The following is a 24,329-nucleotide window of genomic DNA, read 5'->3' as shown; positions in this document are numbered from 1 at the left end:
GCCGGCTGGCTCCGATACCTTATCTACTGTAGCCTTGTCGGCTCCGGCTGGAGCCGACACTTTATTCCGCATCGGGCCGAGAAACCTTCGGCTCCATCTGGAGTTCAGGGACTTCGGCCCGATGGCTCCATCCCGAAGAGATCTCGGTCCCCTTCGCTACTGAGTATCCACTCTGCTCCGGGGTCTCCTCTTTTGTTGGAGCGGAGCCATCGGAGCCGATCTTCGAGATCTTCCAGGCTGTCTGACCACGACTTGGAGAGGGTGGTAAGCAGGCTGTTGAAGTCTCAGGCACTGGCCCAAATGCTCCATAGCCCGTCTCATCAGACTTCGGCTATAGCCTCACCCCTTGAACTTCCTCCTCCGACTCCACATCGCAATTCGGAGCCGGAGCTTCTCGGGACAGCGACTGTTTCGGTGCTGGAGCCGATACATCCTTTGGCTCCGTCATCCTCGGCTCCGATCTCCTCCTTGAGACCTTCCTTGGAGGGATCCGGTCGCCGGGTTTCCTTGTCGGCTCCGAGGGGCTAGTGGCATCGGACCCTTGTCCGACCCGCTCTCCCTCTCGGGCTTCGCTTTGGTAAGCTCGGCGCCGACATCGGCCTCGAGCCTTCCCTCTCAGTGGAGCCGGGCATTCCTGTTTCCTCGAGCGGGATATTCCGGCCTCCCGGCAGGGGAGCCTTTGTGGTGTTGAGGAGTGTCCTGGCCTCTGAGCCTGGTCAACGGTCCATCCATCTAGCTCCTCCCTCATCAGTGCCTGCAGACGCCTCTTGCCAGCCTCTTGCTCTCAGGCCCAGGGATCCATCGCCCCAGGTTTCCCCATTGGGAATTTCCTCCTCTTCCGAGGTTTCTCCTGATCCTGCAGGGGAACCCCTCGGAAGAGGACGAGTAAGAGGAAACACACAGACTCCCCTGAGTCTACTACATCTGATACCGACTTAGATGAGTCGGAGGGTTCCCCACAATCCCCCTCTGAGGATGTCTCCTTTTCAGACATCCTTGAGCTCCTCAAACAGAGGGGGAATTGGCCCTCCATTGACCCCTCCGAGGATGAGTCGGTATACCTGGAGGCTTTTGGATCCCAACCCTCCACCTCCTGGGTGTCTCCGCCTTTCGACCCACTGATGCAGGTAGTGGCTCGGAAGGCGTGGGCGGCTCCAGATTCTGTGGAACCTGTCCCCAGGAGACCATCCAAATTCATCACGGCCCCTTCGGACAAACAGTTCCTTTCCAAGGGTGTCTCTGTGGATGCTATGGTGGTGGCGGCCACTAAGAAGGAACTGGCGGATCCTTCAGTACCTGTCCATCCTCCTAACAAGGATTCTAGGACCATGGACAGGTATGGAAAGCGGATGTTTTCTTCAGCGACCTTTGCCATGCGTTCGCTGAATTATCTTTGTCACTTCACCAGGCTTCAACGAGATGTTCTCAAGGAACTGGGTGAAGTAGTCCAGGATCCTTCTGCTGCTGGGGCTCAGGAAAAGATTGCCTCGCAGCTTGCAATCCTGAATTCCATATCTAACTCCTCCATGCGGCTCATATCCTATGCGGCCGATGGAGCGAGCAGGGCCGCAGGCACAGGAGTTTCTCTTAGACGCCAAGCCTGGATGCGGCTTTGTAATTTTGCGGACCCCTTTAAGGCGTCCTTCACTAATACCCCCTTTGATGGTTCGGCTTTGTTCGACCTCAGGTGAAGGATACCTTGACCAGGTGTGAGCAGGACGGTAAAACTCTTTCTGCCGTTGGAGTCCAGTTTTCCACTCCTTCTAGACCATACCCCAAGGGTCAGAAGGGGGGGGGAGATGTGGTTCCGTAAAGCCCAAGGAGCTACACCGGACACACGTGGTCAGTTTACCCCAGAGGCAGAGGGGTAACAATAATAGACGCCGCCCTAGAGGCAGGGGTCCTCAGAACCAGGGCAACAGGGAGTCTCTTCCTGAGAAGCCCTTTCAGCACCCCTGAGGTGTTGCCCGACTGTCCACCCTTGGAGGCAGTCGGGGGAAGGATTTTGCTGTACCCAGTAGCCTGGCAATCCCTATCTCAAGAGACGTGGGTACAGTCGATCATATCCGAGGGTTACAAAATCCCTTCAAAGGTTTCCCGCACCTCTACAATCCCTTCCAGACATCTCACCCGGTCAAAGGGATTTGGCAGAACAGGAGGTTTCAAAGCTCCTAGCAAAAAGAGCCGTCCAGACTGTGCCGGCAGACCAGGTAGGATCCGGCGTCTACTCTAGATTCTTTTGGTCCCCAAAAGGACGGGAGATTGGAGACCAATATTAGACCTGAGCAATCTAAACAGATTTGTCAAGAAGGCAAGATTCCGGATGGTCACGCTTCAGTCCATTCTGCCCTTTCTGGGCAAGGACAACTGGATGTGCTCTATAGACCTTCAGGATGCGTACTATCACATAAAGATTCACAGACGCTCCAGAAGGTTTCTCCGCTTCGCTAGGGACCAGTCATTACCAATTCAGAGCACTGCCCTTTGGCCTCACTTCAGCCCCCAGAGTGTTTACCAAATGCATGGCAGTGGTCACAGCTCATCTGAGACGACAAGGATTCCAGGTGTTTCCTTATTTGGACGACTGGCTCCTCTCCGCCACCACCAAGTGTCAGCTTCTTCAGTCCAGAGACTACACTCTACAGCTTTGCAGGGGTTTGGGAATTTCAGTAAATTTGAAAAATCTTCTCTGCTGCCTTGCCAATCTATCACCTTTATAGGCGCAGAATTAAACACCATCAAAATGTTAGCCAGACTAACAGATCAAAGAATTCTGGACATCCAAAATTGCTCGCTTCTATTGCAAAGCAACAAGATCAAAGCCAGATTTATACTGAAGGTTCTAGGTCTTATGGCTGCGGCCATTGTTCTTCTACCACTGGCTCGCTTCCACATGCGTCTTCTGCAGTGGATGCTATTCACGCAGTGGTCGTACCACAGTCTCCGATGAGGCACGAAATCTTGGTAACACAGTCGTGCGAGCTCATCTGAACTGGTGGATATCTTCCCTCTTCTTCATCAGGGCCGACCTTTATTCCCCTCCTCCAGTTGCCACAGTCACTACGGATGCCTCTCTGATCGGGTGGGGCATTATCAGGGCAGGATGGTCCACGGGACGTGGCAACCCATAGAATACCATCTGCACATAAATGTCCTGGAGATGAGAGCAGTGCTTTTAACGTTGCAAGCCCTCAACGACTTTCTTCCCACGGGGACTATTGCAGTACAAACGGACAACATGTCCGTAGTCTGGTACATCAACAAACAGGGCGGGACCAGGTCCTATCCGTTATGTCGAGAAGCTCTCAGACTTTGGCAATGGGCGATCTCTTCTCAGCGGTTTCTGATAGCAACGCACATCCCCGGCAGGTCCAATCTATTAGCGGACAGGCTTAGCAGATCCATTCTGATGCCTCACGAGTGGTCTCTCAATCAATCTGTAGTGGATCAGATTTTTCTGAAGTGGGGCACTCCTTGTTGCGATCTTTTTGCTACTCCTCAAAACAACAAGTGCCCCGATTTCTTCACTCTCTTTCCCCTTCCAGGCCAACCCCTGAGAGACTCTCTAACCCAGGATTGGCCCCGGGGACTTCTGTACGCTTTTCCTCCTTTTCCCTTGATTCCACAAGTCATTCAGAAAGCCACCGTTTTGAGAGCCAAGTTGATCCTCATTGCCCCATATTGGCCTCGACAAATTTGATTTCCGTCTCTGCATCGTCACCTTCTGGTGCAGCCCTGGCATCTGGACCCAGTTCCGGAACTCTTGATCCACCAATCGGGTCAGCAGCACCGGGCCATTCATTCTCTCAACCTCACTGCTTGGTTGCTCCACTTCCTACCCTAGCCAGGCTACCGATGATTTCGGACTCAGTCAGAGACATTTTAGTGTCTTCCTTGAAGTCGTCCACTAGGACTGTTTATGCTAGCAAGTGGCGACGTTTTTCTATTTGGGCAAATTCCAGAAATATTGACCCCTTTACTGCTCCTGTACATTCGGTTTTAGATTTCCTGGCGGAGGGTTTTCATTCAGGATCCTCGTCATCTACAGTCAAAGTACAACTGGCTGCTATTTCCAAGTATCATGTTGGCTTGCATGACAATAACATTATGTCTCATAGGTTATGCAAGGCCTTTCTGAGAGGAGTTTTCCTCCTAAAACCACCTATAAAGCATCCTCCTCCGCAATGGGATCTAAACTTAATGTTGGCATCCTTGATACTACCTCCCTTCGAACCGTCTGCTTCATGTTCTTTGAAGTTATTGACCTGGAAAACTATATTTTTACTGGCTGTCACGTCTGCAAGAAGGGTTTCTGAGATTCAAGCTCTCTGCATTCGTTCCCCTTATTTGGTTTTTCATAAGGACAGGGTATCATTAAGAACTAACCCTTCCTTTCTCCCCAAAGTCGTATCTCAAACCAACATTAACCAATCCATAGACCTACCAGTCTTTTTCCCAAACTATTCCGACAGAGCTGAACAGAAACTGCATTTTTTGGATGTCCATCGTCAGCTCAGGTACTATTTGCATAGAACTAAACAATTCAGAAAATCGGACCAATTATTTGTCTCCTATGCAGAAAACAGGATAGGTCTTCCAGTATCTAAAGTGACCTTATCCAGATGGTTGACTTCCACTATTTCCTATGTGTACTCTCTCAGAGGCAAACAGCTATCTTCTAAGCCAAAAGCACACTCAACCAGGAGTCTATCCACTTCTGCAGCTTTTCAGGATAGACTACCCATTGATACCATTTGTGCAGCAGCTACTTGGGCTACGCCCCATACCTTTGTGTCTCATTACAAGTTGGACTTGGCCTCCAGAGATAGGGCCAGTTTTGGTTCCACAGTTCTCAAGAGTCTGTTCCATTGAGCCACCCGGGATACAGGTGCTAGGACGGTCCCATCCAGCAAGAATGAAGGCGAGATTGACAACTTAACATTTAGAAGTTATGTACCTACCATAACGTTCCATGTTAGTTGTCTTCCCTCGCCTTCTTTCTTGCGTCCCTCCCTCCTTCCCCCTGGCCTGGACAGATCTTGAAGAGTTCCTATTAGGTTGTTTCCTCCGGAGCCTTCATATGAGGACTTCTATTAGGAACTTGTGTTCCTAATTATGTTAGGATAGTCTTTAGCAGGGTAGGTTAGCTACCAAACGAGATCTGAGGTAGTTCCGCCTTGCATCATGGGATATAGGGTTGCCTCGAGCTGGTAAAAGTAGTTCCTAAGCTAAAGCAAGTGCCGAGTCGGAGCCGAGGATCGGCTCCGAACACATCCAGCAAGAAAGAAGGCGAGAGAAGACAACTAACATGGAACGTTATGGTAGGTACATAACTTCTAATTCTGCAACAGTGGTTTTTACTGTTTTGAAGGGGGGACAAGCCCCCCTGCACCCCCACACTCCCAGTAAATTATATACTCCAACTCCAAGATCGCATTGTAGTGAAGGAAAGGGTAAATTTCCCGATCCCCACTGTAGTGTGATCTGGTATCAGAACGTCTATCACAAATTAGCAAATGCACACTAGCATTCACTACTTTGGATTCAGACATTTCTGAATCAGCATTACAGGAACTGGGAAATATGTGTTCAACATTCCCAGCTTTGTGTAAGTGCTGATCCACATTTTAATAGTAAACCTTCTCACACACTTTCTCATATAAAGCTGGAGGTTCAGCCAGAGGGTGGTTAAAAGTACTGCTCATATGTAAATCAGTCAGTCTTCGATCGTTCTCAGTACAAATTAACTTAATTTTTTTATGTTTCCTAATATACATTTTCAACTCTATTATTTTATCTACCAAACTGAATTTAGTCAAGGGAACAAAAGAAAAAAATATTTAAAAAATTTAAGTTAAATCATTACTGATTTCTATACTACTATGGTTATAAATCTTTATCCATAGATTTCCACAACAGGAGAGGGTACATTAAGGTAGTGTTGAACTGTCCTGATTTCCCCATGCCCTTCCCTGTTCTCTTTTTCCATTGAAAACCCTGCCCTTGATCTAGTTGCACTTGTTGACCTTCTCCCCTTGGTTCTTCCACTTCTTGTATAGTCTTGGGGAGTGATGGTGGTGGTGGGGGGTTGTAATAATCTTAGTGAAAGGGTGCTTCTGAAAAAGGATCACTATTAGAATTCGTCAGTATTGTTATAAAGAGAATTGTCCTTGAGCATATCAGAATTATCATATGTCTGGTTATCATAATTACAAACAAAACTGAAAATCATTCTTATTGTAATATTTTTTTTGATGCCCCCAACTAAACTTGCTATTATTGTTATTATCCTGGATATTCTGAATATATGAAGTATTCTTAGGGTCTGTATCACCATATCGAATGGCGATAAGTTCAAACGCCTTTTGTTCGAACCTAAAAGTCTGAAAACCCTAAACAGCAAACTCACGGAACAGTGATTTTTTTTTTTCCCCAGGGAAAAAAATCGCTGCTCTGTGAAAAAAAATCACAACTTTAAAACAAACTAAAGTGGGGGGCTTGCCCCCCCCCCCCACTCCCTACTTAAATATGCCAACTCCGAGATCGCACTACAGTGGAGGAAATAGCAAATCCCTGAAGACGGCCCACCGATTCTTTTCCCTGAGAAAAAAATCGATGTTCCGTAACTTCGCAGTTTAGGGCTTTCGGACTTTTCAGTTCCAACAAAGGGCATTCGAACTTATCACCATTCGATGTGGTGATATAGACCCAGTATTCTTAGGCAATGAATAAAATTCCTTCTTTTCATGTGGTAGCTTGTCTCTCAAAAGTGCTTTAGCCTCTTTCTTTAAGACTTTTGCATTTCAAATCTACATTCACAAAAATCTTATACATTTTCTCATACTGAAGTAAATAAAAGGTCATTAACAATGTAATGCAGTAATTGTTTTATTGCCTCACTGTCCTTCAATTCTCTAGAATTGTCTTTAGTAATTAAATAGTCCCATTTTATCAAATAAATCCAACAAATTTCTATGAAACAACTACCCATTCATCACACCATTCAGATAATTCCAGATGCGGTGACCTTTTGGTACCCTTCCTGCAACTATAGATTGTGACAAGTCATTGTCCAGTTATAAAATATTGTACCTCAAAAGTACCTTTTCCAGTTGTTGTAACTTTTGGATGAAGGAAAGTCTTACCTCTCCTTGTACTATGTCCATTTGATAATATTCCAGAACATGCTCAAGTGTGATAAGGCTGTTGAACCAATCAAAAAAGTTATTTTTGTAATCAGTGTAAGCCTCAACATCTCCCTGAGAAGCACCAAAGCGCTGAGTTTGTTGATAGGTATTAGGCGCACCCACCACTACCGCTGTACAAGTTCCCTTTCCTGTATGAGAAGGAACTACATTTTCTTCACATGCTCATGAAGCAAATAGGAGTGTCAGCTTCTGAGTCGCCAACTCTAGAATTTGAATACATAGCCCTTTTGCAAAGTTTGGGAGAGCCGAGTTAAAAGTATGATGAGTTAAGTTAAATTTCCTTGTTGGTGTCTACATGTGTCACCACTATAAATAGCTTGAGAGGGCAAATCTCTCTTCAAGCTCTAACCCATCGATAGGTTGGGAAAACATTGGTGCAGTAATGTGAAAAAACAATGAACCTCAACAGAAAACACACTACCAGCATAAAAAAAATATCCAAAAAATGAAGAGTACAACACTGGGAACAATACCAGTAATCTCAAACAAGTTGGAAAGATTATTTATTAATAAAAAGTTAAGTGATTTTGTTCAGCACAAGAACTTCGTGAGCACTAATGTATTTGTGCATGTGAAATCATTTCAAAGGGTAACAGCACAGATGTAAAATGCTGCAAGCCAATAAAATCAATCCTGTTGACTCTAGCCATGCCTTGAAATGGTAATACAACTTACAGCATAAACCACTATTAATGTGGAAATATTAATAAAACCACCATTATATTCAATATTCAATAGCTAAATGTAGAAGTTGATTGAAATTTATAAACATCCCATATAAAATAGGTACAAAAAGAATTGCATCATGTTTAACCAGCCTTTAACACCAGTATGCTGTTGATCGAAAGCTAGTCTTTTAACCAAAGAGAGTGGGTGGCATTCAGTTTTTAACAACCAAAATAGTCCCTGGACTCCAACTTTGCTTCCCACAAACCACCCCTAGTCATCCTTGAAACATTCTTCATTCTTTTTAAATTCTTGGCAATTAATAGAATGTTTATATAGTGCATCTCTTAAATCTTTATTCCGAATAGCCAAGTTGTATTCTTATATTCTAATTTTTAGTTGCCTTTCTGTTTTGTCAGCATAAAAACATGGATTTTTTTTTTATTGCTCTACCCATCCTGGTCATGAAGAGTGGCCCCTTGTGTCATCTGTTTGCAAATCTGGGGTAGGGACCAGATGATTTTAGAAAAACAAAATGAGGTGTAGTGGTATGTCCGAAAAATTTCACATCATCATCATCATCTTCACTTGTCAGTCTTTAATACAACTAAAATAAATGTTCACTACATCCAAAATATCAAATAAAATAAAATGAAAGGATATTTAGGTTAAGTGCTTTCATTATATGCAGTTCAGCATAGACTACTTCAGAACCTAATGTATCTAAAAAGGAAATAGTCTACTGTAACATCTAGGTCAAAGTGCAAAAAGCAATGTCCAATATAACCATTTAGTAAATTAAAATTAAAATATAACAATTGTGTGTTCATCATAAAACTTTGTATGTATATAAATTTACAAATGTATGAAAGTGCAAAAAGTCACCAAAAACACTTCTCAAAAAATGTAAACAATTAGTTGATGAACAACCTAAACATAAACCATGAGTAAACAGGTAAATTAATAAATACAAGTAAGTACTTTCACTAAAAACTCATCAAAAAGATGTTAAAATTACGTAATAACCAACCCATATCATAGATGCATCCTATATAAGTAAATAAATATAAAAACTGATTTCAAACTGCTATATCACAGATGTCTATTCCCTGCCTATGACTGATATATGTGTACGAGTACAAATAAATATACACATATCCACCTCTGCATCCATAACCCCTTTTTCCAATTTTTGCACATGGAGTCATGGTGCCAGGTAGCTGGTGCACACACAAATACATGTAGAGAGAAATGTTCAGAAAGAACACGTGTTTCATAATTTAGCAGCTCAATCAGTAGTTAAGCAGAGCTGCTCAGAGTTTGGTGACTTTAGCCAGAGATCTGGAGTACATCTGAACTGAAATCCAAGGCATCCACTGCAAACAACTGAAAAGTAAGTATATTTAAAGCCAGTATTGCACATTAACTGTATTTATTTGAATTGCTGTTTCATTGTTGCTGATTGTGTCTGCATTTTTTTTTAAACTTTTCCAGCTAGGTGTTAACCCTTACATCACTAGGTTGGTAGCTAATTGGCTCACAAACAGAACACGTACTATGAAGTTGGTGACTCTACCTTTACCAGTAGACCCATCACTAGTGGTGTACTGGAAGGATCTGTACTGACCCCCTTTACTGTTTGGAATCTCTTTCTCAGAAGTCCAGGCTAAAGTAGACTACCTTTGGCTTACTAAATTCACTGATGATTGTAAACTAGGTGCAGTCATCGAGTCCCCAATGATGTTAACCTATTAAAGGAGGGGCTAACACAAACAAATGACTGTTGCTAAAGTCACAGTCTAAAACTAAATGCAAAAAAGTGCACTGTTGTTCCATTTGGCAAAGTGGAATTCCCCACTAATTACAATATTGACAGCACCCCTCTAAGTTTAAATCCAGTGGTACGAGATCTGGGAGACCAGGTCGACAGCTATCTGAGCTTTCACCACAAGGTTTCCATGGTGGTAAGGAAAGCCTTCTACATTGCACATCTCGTAAGTAAAGGCATCACATTCAGGTCCTAAGGATGTTATAACCCCACTTTACTTGACCCTGATAAGAGTACAATGTTCCCTTCTGCATGTATCTCATTAGACACCTGCAGCAACTGGAGAGACCACAGAGGTTTCTCACTAAGAAGATACAGGGCCTCTAAATCATGATGTTCGTGGATAGGCTGAAAGCCCTGTCACTGTATTCTGTATCATATAGGCTGCAGAGAGGTGTCTCTGACCCCGACCTGATGGAAATATTGCACATCCACAGATCAAATGGCACTAGAGTCGCTCGCTGTAGAGATCTCATCCTTGCCAGTGACATTAACAGAACATGCGGGAGCGACAGGTATGTCTCAGAGATTGCTGCTACTCTAGTATAAACTTCAAATTCATGTGAAGCAGAGCTTCACAATGACCCTATTCAAGCGCAGCCTGGACAAATGTATTGGTGACTGCAAATTCACCCTGGGGGAAGCACCCATGTCTCTCATGGACAGGGGTAAGCAGTGCTGATCTGTAAAGTATGTCCATCTAACCAAGGGCATTTGGGGCAACCTGGGATTAACTTGGCTAGGCTTATAAACTCTCTGCTAGCCTAGTAACCTCCTGTGAACCTATATATAGAGAGCACTCTTTAGTGAAACACTTTCGTTGAGACGAGGGGGCATTGTGTCATTCAACACCTGTCATCTAAGTTCTTTGTACTTGAGAGTGTTCATGTTGTGTCCACCTCTAGGTGACTTGTGGACTCTCACCAGTATGAAAAATAAAAATCTTTTAGAACTCCTACATGTCTGGGAGTGCTTAAACAAAGTGTTATCCATGATTTTGTTTTTGATATCTCTAAGATGTTCATAAATACATATACGTAACTGCCTTTCAGTTTTCTTAACATAGAATGGCCAAACAGGATGAACAACTGGCCAAATAAGCTTACCCCCTCACATTAATAATTAAAGTATTCTGGGTATAGGTCTCTCATAATCTTTAACTTAACACATAAGGCCCTTCCCAGATGTAACAGCAGTATTTACAACAGCTGCATTTTGCCATTTTCTTTTCTTTGTTGGACCTGTAACTCTGCTTCTTATCAGATTTCTCAAACAAATTTTTTAAGTTAATCCCTTTCCTGTGTGAGAAAACAGGTCTGTCATCTAATAACTGAGTGTTTTTGGCATAATGCAGTATATTGTTCCACTGTTTAATTATTAAGCAATAACCAACGATGTAGATGTGGTATATTAAGATTTACCCACGGTTGGTGTGGTTTAATCATGGGGGCAAAGCCCAAGTGATTAAATAAAGCCAACTGTAGGTAAATCTTAATGTACCACACCTCCGAGTTGGTTATTGCTATTATACAATGACATTATTTAAGAAAAAAAAATACTTTTCATAAATAATGTCTTTGTATAATGGCCATGCTGTCCAAGGTTGGTGTACATATCCTGTTGCCTTTTTTGATGTACTGCGCATGCCCCACACATACCCAGTACATTAGTACTTTGGAAAGGAAGCAACGGAGAAGAGAAGGTCTCCATTGCCCCATTTTTCTTTTTTTTTTTAAAAAGTTTCAGACAGTGTAGGGGTAGGAGGGGAAAGAGAGAAAGGAGGAAATACAAGGAAAATTAGGTACGCATCTTTAGTTTTCAGTAATGAATTGTAGGTTTTGTTTTGTTTATTAATGCAAAAAAAAAAAGTTAAAAATTAGTTTATACTGATGGAAAAAAGTTGGTGTGACCGGACCTTCTTCTGTTGGTATATGCTCGGATTTACAATGGGCATGCTGATTGGGCTGAGCAGTCAGCATGTTCGCATTGGAATATTAATCGCCAGTCATTGTCTAATTGTGTTTTTAATACACTTCCTATAGTTATTGCTTGTATTTGATATGATGGCCTGATAAAAAGTGTCCAAGCTGTGTGTTTTAAAATTGGTCCTATAGAAAACATCTTTCAACAATTTTTTTAAATCCATATTCCTTCTGAGAGCAGCTTAGTTATGAAATATGTTCTTTTTGAACATCTCTCTCTCTCTCTGTGTTTGTCTGTATTTGTATCGGTGCACATATATCAGTCATAGGCAGGGAGTGGACATGTTGTTTGAGGTCCATTTTTATATTTATTTACTTATACGGGATGTACCTATGATTGGATTGTTTATTATGGAGTTTTTAACATCTTTTTGATGAGTTTTTAGTGAAGATGCAAACTTTTATTTATTAATTTTATCTACCTGTTTGTTCACGACTTTTTAAGTTTGGGTTTTTTTTATCAACTAATTGTTTACTTTTTTGTGGAGTGTTTTTAAAGTGTGTTTTTGGTGAATGTTTTTCTACTTTCATTAGTATGCATACAAAGTTTTATAGTGAACACACAATTGCTATATTTTAATTTGCTAAATGATTATTTTGCACTTTGTGCTTTGACTTGGATGTTGTGTAAGACTGCTTCCTTTGTAGATACACTATGATCAAGAAGTTTATGCTGATTTGCACATGAGGAAAGCTCTTAACTTAGTGTTCTTTCATTTCATTTTATTTTATTTTATATTTTGGATGTAGTGAACATTTAGTTTTATTAAACATTGACAAGAGAAGATGACATTGCGAAATTCTTTCAGACATACCACTGCACCTCATTTTGGTTTACTGTTTTTTTCCGAAGGTGTTGCAGCCTGAAGCACTCATTCTGACTTATTGTTGGTTCCATCTGGTTGTAGACCTGGGGTAATCCTTGCCAGAGCTTCTCCCTAGGACTTTCTGTTCATTGTGGCTGGACTGGCCATCCCTCATCTAAGAGGTACCACAGTATAAGCTATCCACTCGGGTTTACAGCTCAGACTGTGACACTGAGCAATAGTTTGACTCTTGCTGAAAGCTGGAATCACAGAGTTGGCATTTCACTTTTATGAGTTGTGGTTCAGTGCCAGCACCTGGCCTGGACCAGACCATTTTCCTTTGTGTGCCTCTTTTGGTACATGCATGTGGGTTTCAGTCAGCTTGAAATCTTCCATATGCCCAACATGTGCTCAGGCACAAGACCAGGAATGATAAATAATCTTGAGTTGTCCAGAGACTGTATAACTCTTTGATTGCCTGTCTTGGGTAAGTAATGATCAGGAAGCCATTGTGTCTATAATGTATGAAGATTGAGTCCCGGAACTGTTCTTTCTCTGTGAGGGATGTTGCCTTCTTTGGGGATGTTTTGTAATACATGAGGAATTGCCTGACCTCTGTCCCAAGCAGTTTGTGGAACTGGTCAACAGATTTCCAGAGCATTCTTCTCAAGTAGTTATTCTTTGTGGTGGTATTAGATGGCTTCAAAAACTCACCTGAAGCAGCTGTTAGGAGACCTTATGGTATGTTTGACCATCATAAGGCAAATAGCCATGTAGTCTCTTTGAGGAGTCTACTATGAATAATCACATCTAGTTTAACTGACCCATGATTATTAAAACCCAGATAATCTAAAATCTGAGTAGTTCAGTAATCAAAGCAGCAACACTCCCAAGATTGCAAAACACCAAAAAAAAAAAAAACATTTTTTTGCAGCGAGTCAAGGCCTCACACCTCCAATGTGTAAATACTAGTTTTGGGATTTCACAGACTTGGGGAAAAAGGAAAAATGCAGCACTAACCCGTCTTGCTTTTCTTCAAATCTATGAACCATGACAGAATGCAATCTGTCTTACAGGTTTGATGATCTGAGCTTTGATCAGCTATCTGGTGACAGAGTAGGACTCCCCACTGCAAACCTTCAGTGTGCTAAATGCTACAGTCATCCTTTCCCAGCTGGTGTGATATGGTAGCCAGGACAAATTTGGCAGTAATGTAAGATGTCCTAACTGAAATCACTGTTGCAGTATTCATAACTGATGGGGGTTTCATTGCCAACATTGGGCTGGGGTACCAGAGCTTTAGCTTCCCAAGGGTGTATGTCTAACATATGTCTAACATACTCATTCTTTCTTGCCCACCAGCCTGAATGTAGGTTGTGCACCTGTCAGACTGATCCACGTTTGGTCATTGGTACTGTTGCTTCTCTAATCATTGTCATACAAGTGCTACTTTAGGGAACCTTACTTGTTTCTTAGACTGCGGTTTAAATTTGTTAGATGTGAGCTAGGAGAGGCAAGTGCGAGTGCAGTAAATAGATTTTGTACAAGGACTTGCACACTAAGCGAGTCCAGTAGGCAGATTCCATGCAAGGACTTATGCACCAAGTGCCCTTTTTTATTTATTTATTTATTTTTTTTATACCTAAGCCCAGAGCATGACTGCAAATCCTGGTCTGCCTGTCAGCAGTTTGTGTTTAAGACCTTCAGATTGAGACTTTCTTTGCATAATACCTTTCTTGAAACTTGGCGATTGAAATGCCAAGCTTAGACTAAGATGGCCTACTCTCCAACTTCAGACATCTCCCTTATCCATAAGAAGAAACTCAAAAAACCCTGAGATGATTTGCAGTCTGAAATCTGTGAATCAGACGTACCTGCTGAGGTGCTCGAACCTGTGATCTATCAGATTACCGTCAGGCACCTGCTACCAAGACCTGAGGCCTTGCAGACTGCACATACTTCGGACAAACATCATGGTCCACACATTATCCCTCAGATCCTTGATTGGAAAGAGGTCCCTGGTACATGCATTGAAATGAGACATGGTTTTGAACCTCCAGGGCTTGTGTAGACTGATGTCACTCCTAAAAAGAAAAAACAAAAAACAAGCATGTGACGTGCAATACACCTTGGACTTCTCTCAGGCTTATTTAAAGCCATTGTGGCTCTGAAGCTGCCTCCTTTTGTGACCTAGCTAACTCAAGCCACACCACAAAAGCACTCCTTAGACTTTCTCATGTGAAGAGGATCCAAAACAAGATTCTGATCATTCTCTTGATTACTCTTCACAACTCCACTCTACTGAGCAGGTCTCTTCAGAAGGAGAAGACTCTTTCACCTGACTCTTCCTTAGAAGATGCTTCCTTTGGCGAAAGTAGTCAGAACATGATGAGACACTTGGAATAGCTGTCAAGGCAAATCTATGAGGTACAGAAAAGCTACTGCAGCCTTCTGGAGATGGGTACTCCAATCCCTTTAGTCTTTGGGGCTTATCTGGATGCCTTTCATTCTTCTTAACACCTGACTTAGCCGCCAGTTCCTAAAACACCTGACTGGTTTGATAAGGTCCCTGATGAGTTTAAATATATGTATAAAAATCCTATGGCTGACTCTGCAGCAGCGTCACTTCTTGGATAAGCCATCCAACCTGCTTCCCACAGCTAATGCCCTCCTTTCAGACAAGGACAGCAGGGCCAAGGATAGCTAGGGCAAGAAAGTCTACATGTCTTGCACTGTAGCATTCAGAGCTATAAATTATAAAACACAAATGGCTAAATACCTGCTCTCTGTGTTACAGTGTCTGCATAAGGTCATGACAGAACCTTGGGCAACAGTCTGTAAACAGCAAATACAGTCTTTTCTGCCCCAAGCTACACAAGTAGGCAGACAGTATCAGATGCAGCTGTAATGCAGTGGATGCTATTTCTAGGCTGCCACAGGCTCAGTGATCAGACAATATACATGGCTTCGGGGTCAGCCCATCCTTGAAGATTTCAAATCAAAAATCTTGTGTTTTCTGTTGGACAGTGACCTTTTGTTTGGACCACAAACTGCCCGTCTTTTCAAAACTCTGCAAGAATAAGGCAAGACCATTAAAGACTGCTGGCAGATTCTCCTCCCTACATACCATAGGAATGATCCAGCCAAATCCTCTTCCTTTATTAAGAGGAACCTAGGCCCTCTCACAAACATAGGAAAGCACCTAGGAAAAGATTTTCTGATAAACCAGAGAGAGATTCCCCTTCAGAGAGGCCACCCTTTAGAAGCAAAATTTTGTAACTGCCTTCCTTTCCTCCCTTCATCCTTCTAACCCCCCCTATAACTAGAGACAGGTTTTGACTGTTATCAAAGAAGGTTATGCTATGTCTTGGGAAAGCACCCCCTTCCTAAAAGGGATTCCCCAGCTACCTCCCAACCAGCTTCTTTTGATTGGTCCCCTTATTCAGGATTTGCTAGCACAGAGCACCATAGTGGTACCCTCACCCTTCATAAGAAAAGGTTTCTATTCCAGGATCTTTCTCCTTCCAAGGAAGGAAGGACAGTAGAGGCCAATCCTAGACTTCTCCCTGCTAAACACATTCCTTGGAGGTACCTTTCTTCAAAACACTATCTGTCCACACCCACCTGCCCCTCATTCTTCCTCCAGCCATTCTGGTGTCCCTAGGCCTCAAGGATGCCCATCTTCACATCCCATTCACTCTTCTTGCAGGAAATTCCTTGGGTTCTTCTCTTGCTCATCACATTTTCAGTTTACTGTGTTGCCTTTTGGTCTTTCCACACCATTAGAAACCATGCATTCTCCTGGTCTACACAGGCAACACCACAGTGATGTGGTATATAAACAAACAAGAAGGTACAAGGTCTTACCCTCTGTGCAGGTAGACCCAGTAGATTTGGCAAATGGCCTCTCATGTGAACATTTCCCTTACAGCAGCTTACATTCCCTCTGTAGAGAATGTGTTGGCAGACTTTTTGAGCAGGGACCTCATGAACACCTCCCCCCCCTGAATGGACCCCGACGGGTCTTCAAAGCAATCACATGTCAATGGAGCACTCCGCATATAGATCTTTTTGCATCTCCAGAGCATCACCAGCTTCTGTGTTTCTGCACCAGGATCCCATCTCCTCTGGCCTCGTGGACAGGGAGGTTCCTGTAGGCCTACCCTCCACTACCACTTATTCCAAGGATCCTACTAAAGATACAAAAGGACAATCCAAAACTGCTGCTCCTGACCCCTTTCTGGCAAAGACAGCTGTGGTTTCCCATCCTGTTCCACCTGTCAAGGGGAGACCATTGGAAAATTTTGATATAGCCAGGCCTAATCACCCAACATTAAGATCGGCTTCTACATCCCAACTTAGCCTTACTGTGTCGGCCCGTGGATGATTGGGTTCTGATCCCTAAAGGATACCTTTTTTCAGAAGATGTGGAACAGGTTTTACATGAGGCCAGGAAGCTTATTACCAGGGAAATTATACACAGCCAGTTGGAAAAGATTCTGCATTTAGTGTCACAAGCACAGACTGGAACCACTGTTATCGGAGGCCTCAACTGTACTTCAGTATCTCTGTGAGCTTCTTTGTTTGGGGTTGGCCTACTCATCTGTTAAAGTCTATTTGTCAGCCATCAATGCCTGTTTGCGTCTGGGTCCTCCTCATGTCTATTGCAGAGGTCAAGCTCTTCATGAAAGGAGTCCTGCACCTTGAGCCTCCAAGGAAACCAGTTTACTCCTTCACCACATTTGGTTGTTGATACTGTTGCTTCTCTAATCATTGTCAGACATGGTAAAAAACCCTTGCCTTCTTGCTCTAAAGTACATTACACTCAGGTGCTCACCTCCTCTGGTGCTTTCTACAAGGGTGTTGATGCTAGATCCATCTTGGAAGCAACCACCTTGTCATAGGTAGGTACTAGGCTATTGGCCCTAGGGCCTATATAAGCCTAGCCAAATGGTACCCTGGCATTTGCCACTCAAGAAAATTATTTTCCTGTGCCCCTGTCAAGCAGAGCCACAGAAGTGATCCCAGGGTGAATTTCCTATCTCCCATCCAATCATCAAGATTTTTCTTGAAGAGTGCTAATGAGGAGCTTTGTTTGATATAGATAGGTTTTTTGTTCCAGAGTATGGGAAGTCTCTGAGACAGGAATCTATCCCTCCAACTTGTTCTGTTTTTTGTGATGACAAGATTTAGGTCCCTAGAGCGTGTAGCTCGGAGGGATTGGGATTTCTTTACGTGGAGCATGTCCAACAGCTCTGGGTTTGACATAGCTTTGTATGTTAGGCAGATAGAGCCTCTGAGTAGGTGATATGTGACAGAGTAAAGCTGGAGTTTTTGAGACGGTCTGCATAGGGCATCTGTTTGAGGCCGGTAATCCTCTTTGTGAGGTATTTCTGCGGCCTTTCCAGTTGTTGTAGATGTCTTGAGGTACATACCAAAAGGGGTGTTGTACTCTATAGTGGGTCTAATGAATGATGAGTAGAGGGGAACAATGGCCTCTCTTTTCCTGGATGAGAAACCTTTTGTGATGAGGTGTGCCACATAGAAGGATTTCCTGACTACTGTGGCAATGTGATATCAAAGGAGAGACTACTGTCCACCTGTGTCCCAAGGTCTCTTATCACACTTTCGGTGTTAAGTAGACTACCGCCTATGTGGTAGTTCATGGGTACAGAGTTTTTACCAAAAGTGATGACAATGCACTTTTTGGCATTGAGCTTGAGGCCATGGCTTTGACACCAGGCATCTGTCTCAGTGAGGCCCTTTTGTAGGATGTCCACATCGTTAGGAGATTTGATTATGGCTCCTAGTTTGCAGTCATCTGCGAACTTTGTTAGCCTGTACTTCAGAGAAGTAGATACCAAACAGGTGAGGACCTAGGACTGAACCCTGTGTACTCCATTTCTCAGTAGTCTGAAGTTGGATTTATCCATTTCATCATAATTTTGTTCTGGAAAAAACTTACTGTACCCCCCCTTTTGAGCCAATCCCATCTGCCATCATAAAATTCTGCACTTGGAAAACTGTACTCCTTAGCTCTAACCTTGCTGTGCTGGGTGTCTACATTTCAGGCACTCTTGGTTACTTCTCCACAAAGACAGGGTAATGCGTAGGACCAATCCTTCTTTCATGCCTAAGGTAGTGAATGAAATATCCCTCAATTAAACCATCAACTTACCCACTTTCTTTCCCAATCCTCAAAATAGGGGGAAAGAATCTTATATTCCCTAGACATTCACAGGCAGCTGAGTTTCTATTTGGACAAAACAAAAACAGTCAGAAAAACTGACCAATTATTTGTTTCTTTCATGAATGCCAAGCTGGGTCAGCCAGTCTCAGTCTAATCCATTGCATCCTGGATATCAAAGGCTATTTCGTTCTGCTGCTCACGACATGGTAAACCCTTTCCTTCCTGCCCTAAAGCACATTCCACTCAGACAGTTGCCTCTTCTAATGCTTACTTACAAGATTGAGGATACCATATCCATCTTGGAAGCAACCACTTGGTCTTCTGTGCACACCTTCACCAAGCACACAAAATTGATGCTTTCTCCACGTCTAGAGATTCCTTTGCCAGATCAGTCCTGTCTGGGCTTCTGGACAGATCCTCTTCACTCAAGCCACCCACCCCATTTTCCTTTCTCTCTCCAGCTCTGGGAATTGCCCATCTGTCATGAATACTTCAACAGTGATTTCAATTACAACAGTACAGTTGTGTAAGAACTTAACAGAACGTTGGATGCCCTATTGATTGCTGTTGCAGTATTCTTTCCCTCCCTCCTTCCCCTCTACTCTCTTGCCTTCAGATCTCACTCGCGCACACACACACACACACACACACACACACACACACACACACACACACATCCTCATTGAGAGTGTTTCCTGTTTGCTTAAGCTACAACCCTCCTAGCTGACCAGTAAGTCTGAGGATTTTGCACATACATGATCCATCCTATGGATACCTTGATGCACACGAGATGATGTCATATGTTGCACATATGTTTTCAGGAAGGTAAAGCTTTGGTACTCTGTCCGGATATCGGCAGTGAAAACCCGTCTGTTATGAATTTTATAAGAGTGATCAGTAAGACAGCTACTGTCATGGTATTTCTTACACAAATGTACTTTCTGTGCATAACTCTTTCAAGTTTAAGCTTGTGACCCTCAAATTTGAGTCTCACCAGTCCCAAGTTCAAGTTGCTTTTGGTGGAGCTGTTGAATATGGTGTGTGAGGATCTTCATAAGTCTGGACTTGAGCATTTTGCCTTGTAGTTGAAACCTGTTTTGTTTGTGGTTTCTAACCTTAGACACTAATATCTGTGGTGGATGTTTTGACCAAGGTGTATTCATGCACCATAGGATGTGGCTGCAATTATCCCTTTTTTGGAAATGAGTTGGCTAATTTTCTACTAGATGCTGTTTTCAACAGGAGTGGGCTTTTCAGATATGAGTTGTAGTTCGTGCATACTTAATAGCTTCCTCAGTAGTGGACCGGTTACCTCCTCGTTGGAAGGTCCTTTCTACTGTAGTCTGTGCTGTCACTTTTCAAGGAAAAGTAAAGTGTTCCAAACCAGAGGTTCTGGGCTGGCCTTCCCAGGTCCAGAGGAGGATTTAGTGGCTCTCTGATTTAACCAACTGAAAAGGACACCCTTGTGAGTGTGGTATTGTGGGGTGTGTGATTTTTAACCAGTTCCTCCTTATATAGGTTCTTCTCCTTAACTCATCTGATCCTCAATGGGATAGAGCAAGCAGTTAAGCTATTTTTTCCCCATGCAGCTTACTGTCAGTGGTCCCTGATGCCTCTCCTCAATCACTGGGTCTGTCTGTCTCTCCTGACGTCCCCCTAATTCTTAAAAGGGTTGGGTCAACAAGGAAGTTAAGGCTTCCCAAATCTACATCATAATGCTACCATGGAGGGGGTTCTTCCTACAGATTTTCCTCTTCCTAGCACATGCATATAACACCTTGTGTTGTTGTGTCTTTCAGCTTTTCCCGGTTAGGGGTCGCCACAGCGGAACTCCGGTCCGCTAATGATTGGCAGTTGATTTTTATGTGCCGTGTTGCCAGCCCTGACGCACAACCTTTAACGAAGGTACACCCATTCACGTATGTCTCCACGCAGAAGACGCTCTAGCTGAGAATCGAACCGGACAGCGTCTTACTGTGAGGTGACAACGCTACACCTTGTGTGTGGGACATATAGTGTGTGAGCCACATCAAAACTTTCCTCACTTTTGCAAGGAGTGGATATCAACAAGCTCCTCCACCCACCCTTCAGGAAGTATTTTGTGGTTGGCTCCTCAGACTTCACCAAGGAATTCCAGCCACTTCATGTGCTTTTGCATGGCAGGCACACACTCATCCAGCATCTCAGAAGCCCAAGCAGCTAATTGAACCCAGGTCACTTGGACTGCAGTCAGGATTTTATTCTTCTATTCCTTGACACTGGTTGGGATAGAATAGGGGGCACTTCCCATTGCACCAGAATGGCTGGATGTTCTCTTCATTTATATAGGCCCATCCCTTCTGTGTACTTGTGTACAGGCAAGGCCTTAACTTCCATCTATACTTCGCTGCAGTATTGTGGGTCACTTATGAGATGATGCTACCCTGAGGGAGGGCTTATCTGGTGATTCCTCCAGTTCTTTGGGAGTCTGCAAGACCAGATTCCATGTTGCTTTGGTGGTCTTTAGGTATAGCCAGACAGTCCACTTATGTACTGATAAGGTCATCTAGAGCTAGTTGTGTTTAGCTGTAGTGGCCTGAATGTATGCATAAAGACTTAAAAAGTCATATGTAATTAAAAGCCTTGTAACTGAAACACTGGTATGTCCTTAAGGGGTTATTTGCATATATTCCATATGCCTCCCCTATAGGAAGTTTATGAAGATTCTAGCTTGGCCAGGTCTTTCTTGTAGTTTTTACGTCTTTCTTGCAGTTTTTTATTGAATGGATCACATTGGGTACCTGCAAAAAAGTTGGCTGAGAAGGGTCTTCAGACCAGTCCTCTTAACCACTGACCAAACAAGTAACTTGCATAACATTTTTTTTGGCCATAGTAAATGTTACAGGAAAAGGGGACATAAGATTTTTTCGTATACAGTTTCAAGATATGGCTGTTCCCCTTGCCTTGGGACACTGTAGTAGAGTCAGGAGTACATTTTATAGCTGGATGCCCCAGTCAGTGCTCATCCCTAAAAATTTCATTTGAAAATTTCAAGCAAATTCATCTCGGTAGTTCCCCAGAAAGAACATCACTGCCCAGTGTTAAATGTCATCTAGTGGCCTGTACTGCAGCAATGGGCAGACCACATGATAGGATCATAACTGTTTAACATTCTAAAGCTTGGCCTCTTTCTGATGATAAAACAACAACAAAAAAAAAGATACTAAAACCTCATAGTGCCTGTAATAAAAGTATATAATGGTAATAAAAATGTATCTAGGAGTTTTTATCATCTTCCTGATCATGCCCCCCTATAATGAAGACTCAAAAACAAGCTGTGTTGCTTTAACCATTTTTTTTTTTTATTTTATGGCCCAAACTTTGTAAATTCTTCGTATTAGTGCTCAAGAATTTAACCAACTACACATTTCGTGCCTAGTTCAGATTTGTACAGAAGATGCCCAGTCGTAAGTATTTTCACAGTGAAGTTGTCTGGTAAGCCAAAATCTGTACAACCACCTAAATGTTTCTTACAAAGGGGATACTTATCTTAACTGTATGTTAGTTTTTAAACTTTTTTTGGATTCATTAACCTTTCTGTTTGAATGTCATAATACTTCATTGACTAACACTGGCCTGCATTTTATTTATAATCCGGTAACTAAAACTTTAGGGTCGGTAAAGGTTGTATTTAGCAACACATATTTTGAGTGATATGGTCATGAAGTTCATGCATTTGTTATTCTTAGCACCCAAGCAGTGATGGAAGTCCATCCTTTGGTATCAGTTTATTACCTTGATTAACAAATTCAGTTGATTTTTCTCTAGTGGATTTAAGAAGTAATGCAAGATAAATCTACAGAGCAGTATACAGAGGCTGACCCTTAAAAGGCCTGTTCAGTTTTAATATGTAATGCTTGGGCCACGACATAAGATTTGGAGATTATTTTGAGAAAAGTAACCAGTTTGTTCTTCTATCTAGATCTTGTCTTCAATTGAACTGCTGCAGCATTCTCTACCCAAAATCAACCGCAGTGCGTCAGAACCGTCTCTTCATCGAGCAGCACACACAGAGGATATCAACTCATGCACTTTGACTTCTACTAGACTTCTTTTCACTTAAGAGAAGCTTTCCATTGTAAAAGACAGTAAATATGAACATTTGAGAGTCTGTGCAATTCCACTTTCATTAAACTGCAGTACGAAATTGCAACACCAGCTTAATTTATACTGTGCCCATTTCCCCGAAATTAAAGCTGCTACCAATTGTCATGGCAATTTCTGTTTTAAAATGACACTGGTCATTCAGTGAACTGGGAAATTTAATGGTTCTTTGTGCAAAGAGGCAGCAAAAACAAGCCATGTTTTAATTCCACATACGGTTATGCTTGAGGTGTGTTTCCTCTTTTTTTTTTTTTAAGAAACGTAGAATTTTAAGCACATTAAGTGAAATATATAATAAAATATACAGCTGAGTTGTCTAAAGATATTGGGGCAGGAATTATGAATTTGCCAGATGTAATATTCCTTGTGAAGACAATGTAGTAGCCAGAAAGGGTCCATGGATTGAGAGATTACTGCATTGCATCACAGGCTGGAAGGATGATAACAAGCTCTCTTCTAAACCATGGGAATGGATTTTTTTTCTTTCTTTTTGTCGAAAGGTTTGAAGACCAGAGCAGAAAAATTGCATCGGGTCAACAGGGACTTGAAGGACGTGAGAATCTGTGAAAGTGTACATTTTTTGGCTTAATCGTGTTGCCTTGTTTGTCAGGGCTCCCTGCTACTGCAAGATTGCATTTTCCTGGGAATATAGTTATCTGGTCACATTTTAATGCATAAACCAGTCTTTTAAATTGGAAGACCAGGTTTGTGCCGTCTTAGTAAATTATATTTGTCGTCAAGACATGCACTATGACTGGGAATGAGAGTCTGTAATGTGTTTTCTTTTGTTGATTTGGGCTTTAATGTTTTCTTTGGTCCTTTTCTCTTAATGGAGGATAAACTTGCTGTTGCAAACCCTTGATGGTTTTGTTTGTATATTTTAATAAAATAAGTTAAATTTGTGTCTTCTTTCAAGTTTGTGGTATCTTTATTTATCAGGTAGGTGTACAGAACTAATGCAGTTTATAAAGGTTAGACATACTAAAGTCCAACAAAAATAACTTAAGTTGGTATATGATAGTATACTTTCAGATTTAAAGAATAGTATATGAAAACAAAAGAGTATAAGAATAACCAAAGGTTCTGTGATGCACGTTTGGACATTTCTTGCTATAGCTTACCATTTGGCCAGTGTGCTTTAAAATCATTGGACATTGAATGCACAGTAGTAGTTTCTGATGCAAAAACAACTTTTGTTATTTTACATGAAAGCTGTTCTTATACTTGGAAACTAAGTATTAATTTTCTGATATTTGGGGCAAAACTTTAAGCAGCTGGAAACTCTTCTCTTAAAAGATAAGACATTCCTCACAAGTACAGGTATTTATTTTTTTCTTGTTAAAATACCCTGGCCATAAAACTGCCAGTTACGTTTCTGACTTAGGATTTTAGGATAGTATGAACCAGAAGGCATTTAAGTCTGAAAGCCATGTACACCTTGCTAGGTACCACCCTCAAGAAGGTAACCCCTGCTTCTATGAGAGCAAAACATGTCAGGCTGGAATG

General features: G+C 42.4%; 1 protein-coding gene across 1 annotated transcript in view; it reads left to right on the top strand.

Moving 5' to 3' along the window:
- Window positions 1-23,725, top strand: part of RAF1 (Raf-1 proto-oncogene, serine/threonine kinase) — a 2,753,658-nt gene extending 2,729,933 nt beyond the window's left edge. The window contains exon 21 of the mRNA XM_044078072.1: window positions 22,642-23,725. Coding sequence (XP_043934007.1) covers window positions 22,642-22,782 — 141 coding nt within the window. The 3' untranslated portion in view covers window positions 22,783-23,725. The remainder of the gene's footprint in view (window positions 1-22,641) is intronic.
- Window positions 23,726-24,329: the final 604 nt, after the last annotated feature.

This window comes from Protopterus annectens, chromosome 7.part0, assembly GCF_019279795.1.
Source record: "Protopterus annectens isolate FY-2018-M chromosome 7.part0, PAN1.0, whole genome shotgun sequence".
Classification (NCBI taxonomy): Eukaryota; Metazoa; Chordata; order Ceratodontiformes; family Protopteridae; genus Protopterus; species Protopterus annectens.
This window is presented reverse-complemented; position numbering and strand designations above follow the sequence as displayed.